Here is a 4,644-nt window from a genome sequence, read left to right on the forward strand (position 1 = left end):
GGTGCTGTCTCCCCCCAGGGTGTATCCCCCCCTCCCTCCCCCCTTACCTGTGGAAGCCCTCCTGTTCTTGCGGGACATGCTGAGGCTGACCTGCTGCCGGAGTCGGAAGCTCCTGTCATCCTGGCGGGACAAGCGGAGCTTCTCGTCGGAGGGGACAGCCAGGCTGGAGTCCAGGGCAGGCAGGAGCTGCTCCTGGCTCAGCACCGTGCGGAAGAAAGGGTCGGGACTGCTCCCCATCGCGGGCTCCTGCTGCTGCTGCCGCCCGGGAGCCCACAGGCACAGGGCTCCTGTCTGAGCTGCTGAGGTGTGTCTGTGCTCCCGCCAGATCCCTCCCTCCCTCCAGCGATTGCAAAACCTCCTCCTCCTCCTTCTCCTTCGGCTGCAGACTTCCTCATGGCAAAACCCAACTCTCCCGAGCTGTTCAACTCGGTCCTTGCTGTGGAGGTGATCTTTGCAACAACCACTACCTGAAGGAGCGGGGGAAAGCAGATCGATTAACCATTTTCACAACAGGAGTGAGTAAAATTAACTGCTGGGAAATTGCAAGGGAAACTGGTTGAACAGCGTTTTCCTCATGCCTAATGAAGGGCTTTTGCCCGAAACGTCGATTCTCCTGCTGCCTGACCTGCTGTGCTTTTCCAGCAACACACTCTCGACTCCAATCTGCAGTCCTCACTTTCGCCCAGCATTTTCAAAGGGCCAACACGCCCCACATGGACCGAGTCGACTACTGTTGAGTGAGCTTGCACTGCCCTCGATGAGGGGTTAAAGGCTCTTCTTGCTTCAGTGGATTGAAATAGTTCAAGAAAGTGGCATTGAATCTAAAGGGGCAAGGCATGGGATGGAAATATTGGACTTTCCAGAGACACACACATCTAATGAAAACTTTTAAACATTTTTTCAGCTCCCTGCTTTGGAAAGCCAGCCTTGTTATATCTGCATGCTGTGTGTAGGCTTTCTGTAGTGATCTGAATAGAGGTTACCCACAGGGGAAGCTCTCAGTGGGTATTGTGTGCAAAAATAAACAAACCGTATGGACCTGGATTTGTTTTATGTTTGCAATGGTAATGAGGAATTCAGGAATGTAAATATAAACCTAGGGCGGTTCTTGATTAGTAAGGGGATCAAGGGGTACTGGGGCAAAGCAGGGGAATGGGGTTGAAGCCAAGATTGGTGCAGCAAACTCAATGGGCCCAATGGCCTAATTCTGCTCCTCTATCGTATGGCCTTCTAACTGCTGATTTCTTTTAAAAATACACCTCTTACTGTGCTCCACTGGCAAGACTGGCAAATGATTTCATCTGAATGCAGTAATCTGTCCAATAAATGGGATTTATAGCCTGACAAAGGCAGTGGATGACACGTTAGAAGGACTGGAACTAGCAATCAGCAGCTCCTCAGCAACTTTCACCTTTGACCTCCGTGTGTGGGAGATCGTGTCCTCCTTCCTCCTTTAAGAAGTGTAACAGGAGATTTCAACACATTCAAAGGCTAAAGATCACAAAGCAGGGACTGTTTATTTCACTGGCATTAGTTCATTACAAACATGATGGGAAAATAAGGTTAAACAAGGAAGTATTTACTCGAATAAAGCGTGCAGTAGAGAAATTCTTTGTCTCTCTGCTTCATCATCCCATGAGTTGTTGTGTCATTATAGTCTTACCAGACTATAGGAGCTGCTCTGTTCATTAGAGAAAAGCAACTGGTGGTGGTTTAACCTGAGGGCCACCAGACCTTGGGTGAGGGAAGAGGTTGGAAAGGAAAGTCCTTCATGGTAACCTCAAACCAGTGATGGGAATTGAACCCATGCTGTTAGTATCACACTGCTCTGTAAACCAGTGATCCAGCCAAATGAATTAAACTGATTCCCTTTCTGCAAAGCTGCTCATTTTCCAGAGAGGGTCTTTTCAACTACTGTCCCCTCACCATCGCTGCCTAGTGATAGATTTCTCTGTGTAGTTGCCAAAGTGGCTCTAATCAATGCCCTTCCTTATTGTTGGCAGCTGCTGTTGGAAGTTCTGTTACAGAAGCTCCTTAAAATCCTCCTTAATTGACCAAGCTTTTGATTGACCGCTCTCCTATATCCTCATGTGACTCGGTGTTAGACTTGTTATGGAGCAGGCCTGTTCAAAGCATTTTAAGAAAGTAGCGCAGACCCTAAATTTGCTAGTTGTTTTAAGCAGGTGTAAGGTGAGGATATTTCAGGAGTGATGCAGCTGATCAAGCCACCTAGCTTTAAACAAAACAGAATTAATTTACAAGATTACCAAACGAAACACAAACAACAGAGAACAGAATACTGAATAACTTAACCGAGCCAAAAACCCAACAGATTAAGCCAATTTAATAGAACAAAGAAAATTTACAGTCCAGGAACAGGCACTTCGGCCCTCCAAGCCTGAGCCAATCCAAATCCACTGTCTAAACCTATCATCCAATTCTTAAGGATCTGTATCCCTCTGCTCCCCACCTACTCATGCATCTGTCCAGACGCATCTTAAATGAATCTACTGTACCAGCGTCCCTGCCTCTACTACCTCTGCTGGCAACGTGTTCCAGGCACCTACCACCCTCTGTGTAAAATACTTTCCGAGTGTATCCCCCTTAAACGTTTCACCTCTTACCTTGAATGATGCTGTTCCAAAAACTTGCAACAATCCCCATAAACTCCTCTTGGCACAAAAGGTAAAATCAAACCCAGGGTCTTACAGGAGAGACTGGTTTCAGTGAATAGCCAGATGGCTAAAAACCAAATCAAACCAGAGAAAAGCTGAGCTGGGAGAACTGGTCACTCCCTTTATTATACAAGTATTTTTTTAAACTTGAAAGCCTTTTGCCTGAGGCAGTATATGTTAGTTATAATCAAACTGGCCCCAAAACCCATCCAAGCGCAGACACTTCGGAAACTCCATTTTTAGGACCTTCTGAAGAAAAAGGCTAAGGACAACATAACCTTGTTAAAGGAGCAGCATCATCACAGACTTTGTTGAAAAATCGACCTATGAAGCTCCCTGTGATGTTTAACTGAAATAAACTAATGGCAAGTTGTTGTTACATTCAGAGATTAGTTAGAGCCCTAGTGATATGGTAAATTTTTTAAGAGCATATTTGCTCCTGAATAGGGAGGACTGCAGTGTTTCTGTTGGTAGCATGCTGCTCATAAACTATGTGAAGCAACCTTGACTTCTTTAAAAATGGTAACTGTGTTAAAAATACACAAAGGTGCCCCACAGAAACCCTGAGTCACATAAAGAGACATTTGGACAGGTGATCAATATCTTGGTTGATTGGATATGTTTAGCGGAGTGATTTAAAAGTTGAGAATGTACAAGAGTCAAGATTTAGAAGAATACATTGGAGAGTTGTAGAGCTGGAGAAGATTCTAGATGTTATGACACGGGGTAAACACTTTTGCTAATTTAAACCAGACACACAGTAAAGCTAACCTCACGCCGTAAGCTGTTGGATTTCGAGAGGCAAAGAACTATCCCAGATCTCACTATTGAAAGAAAAAATTAACAAGTATATTCTTTAATTCCAAAATAGAACATTAAACAACAACTGGTTACAACTCCTTTCTCTTAAACATATTTTTACCTCCCACTCTACAATACTGGTCCAATAAATTCCCTCTTAAATTAGATTACATACAGTGTGGAAACAGGCCCTTCGGCCCAACAAGTCCACACCGACCCTCCGAAGAGCAACCCACCCAGACCCATTCCCTTACATTTACCCCTTCACCTAACACTACAGGCAATTTAGCATGGCCAATTCACCTAACTCGCACATCTTTGGACTGTGGGAGGAAACCTACGCAGACAGGGGGAGAATGTGCAAAATCCACGCAGTCAGTTGCTTGAGGCGGGAATTGAAGCCGGGTCTCTGGCGCTGTGAGGCAGCAGTGCTAACCACTGTGCCGCCCACTTTGGCAAACCACTTTCAAACCGAGTTGTCATCTTTGGATGTCGAACTTTCTCTGTAGATTTCTCTAGGTTGGTTTTGGTGTTCTGCTGCACAAATTTCTTCTGGACAGGTCCCTTTCAGAGAGCTACTCTGCTGGCTGTTACGTTGGTGTCTGGCAGCTTTTTGCTGTTCTCCCCCTAACTATTCAAAATGTCCGACTTTATACCCCAAAACATTGGATTATTCGATTGGATTTTGGTATCTGGGGCATAATTTAAACCAATCTGACAAATTTGAATTTGTTTGGTACCATGGTAACACAGTTCCAGTATTTGTGTCAACCAAATGTTACATTTTTAAATCTTTCAGCGCACTCTGTGCCTCTCTCAGCCCGTGCCAGCTTCCACTCTCTCTTAAAGGTACAGTACACACCTACACCTTCGTAACGTAGAGAAACGGAAGGAATGACTATATGGAAAGGATTGAACATGAGAATGAGAGTATTAACTTAGAGACACCACGGAGTCAGTGTGAGTCAAAATGATGGCTGATGTGGGATCTGCTAAGGAGGAGAGTACATCAATCGCCTGTGTATGTGTTTTGTTCAGTAGAAGTTCTATTCTACAATACATCAGGTATTGGGTGATACGTGCTAGAATAGAATGAGAATTTAGACAAGGATGGTGAAAGTCTGAAATAAAATCAGCAAGTGCTGGAGAAACTCTGCAGGTCTGACAG

At 44.9% G+C, this 4,644-nt stretch overlaps 1 protein-coding gene across 3 annotated transcripts in view; it reads right to left on the reverse strand.

Moving 5' to 3' along the window:
- LOC122559782 (plakophilin-2-like) overlaps positions 1-490 on the reverse strand; it is a 52,914-nt gene extending 52,424 nt beyond the window's left edge. For 2 of the 3 annotated variants that reach the window (XM_043709799.1, XM_043709798.1), the window contains exon 1: positions 48-490. In XM_043709799.1, coding sequence (XP_043565734.1) covers positions 48-237 — 190 coding nt within the window. In that variant the 5' untranslated portion in view covers positions 238-490. The remainder of the gene's footprint in view (positions 1-47) is intronic. The other variant, XM_043709800.1, reaches the window with a different exon arrangement.
- Positions 491-4,644: the final 4,154 nt, after the last annotated feature.

This window comes from Chiloscyllium plagiosum, chromosome 19, assembly GCF_004010195.1.
Source record: "Chiloscyllium plagiosum isolate BGI_BamShark_2017 chromosome 19, ASM401019v2, whole genome shotgun sequence".
Taxonomy (NCBI): domain Eukaryota; kingdom Metazoa; phylum Chordata; class Chondrichthyes; order Orectolobiformes; family Hemiscylliidae; genus Chiloscyllium; species Chiloscyllium plagiosum.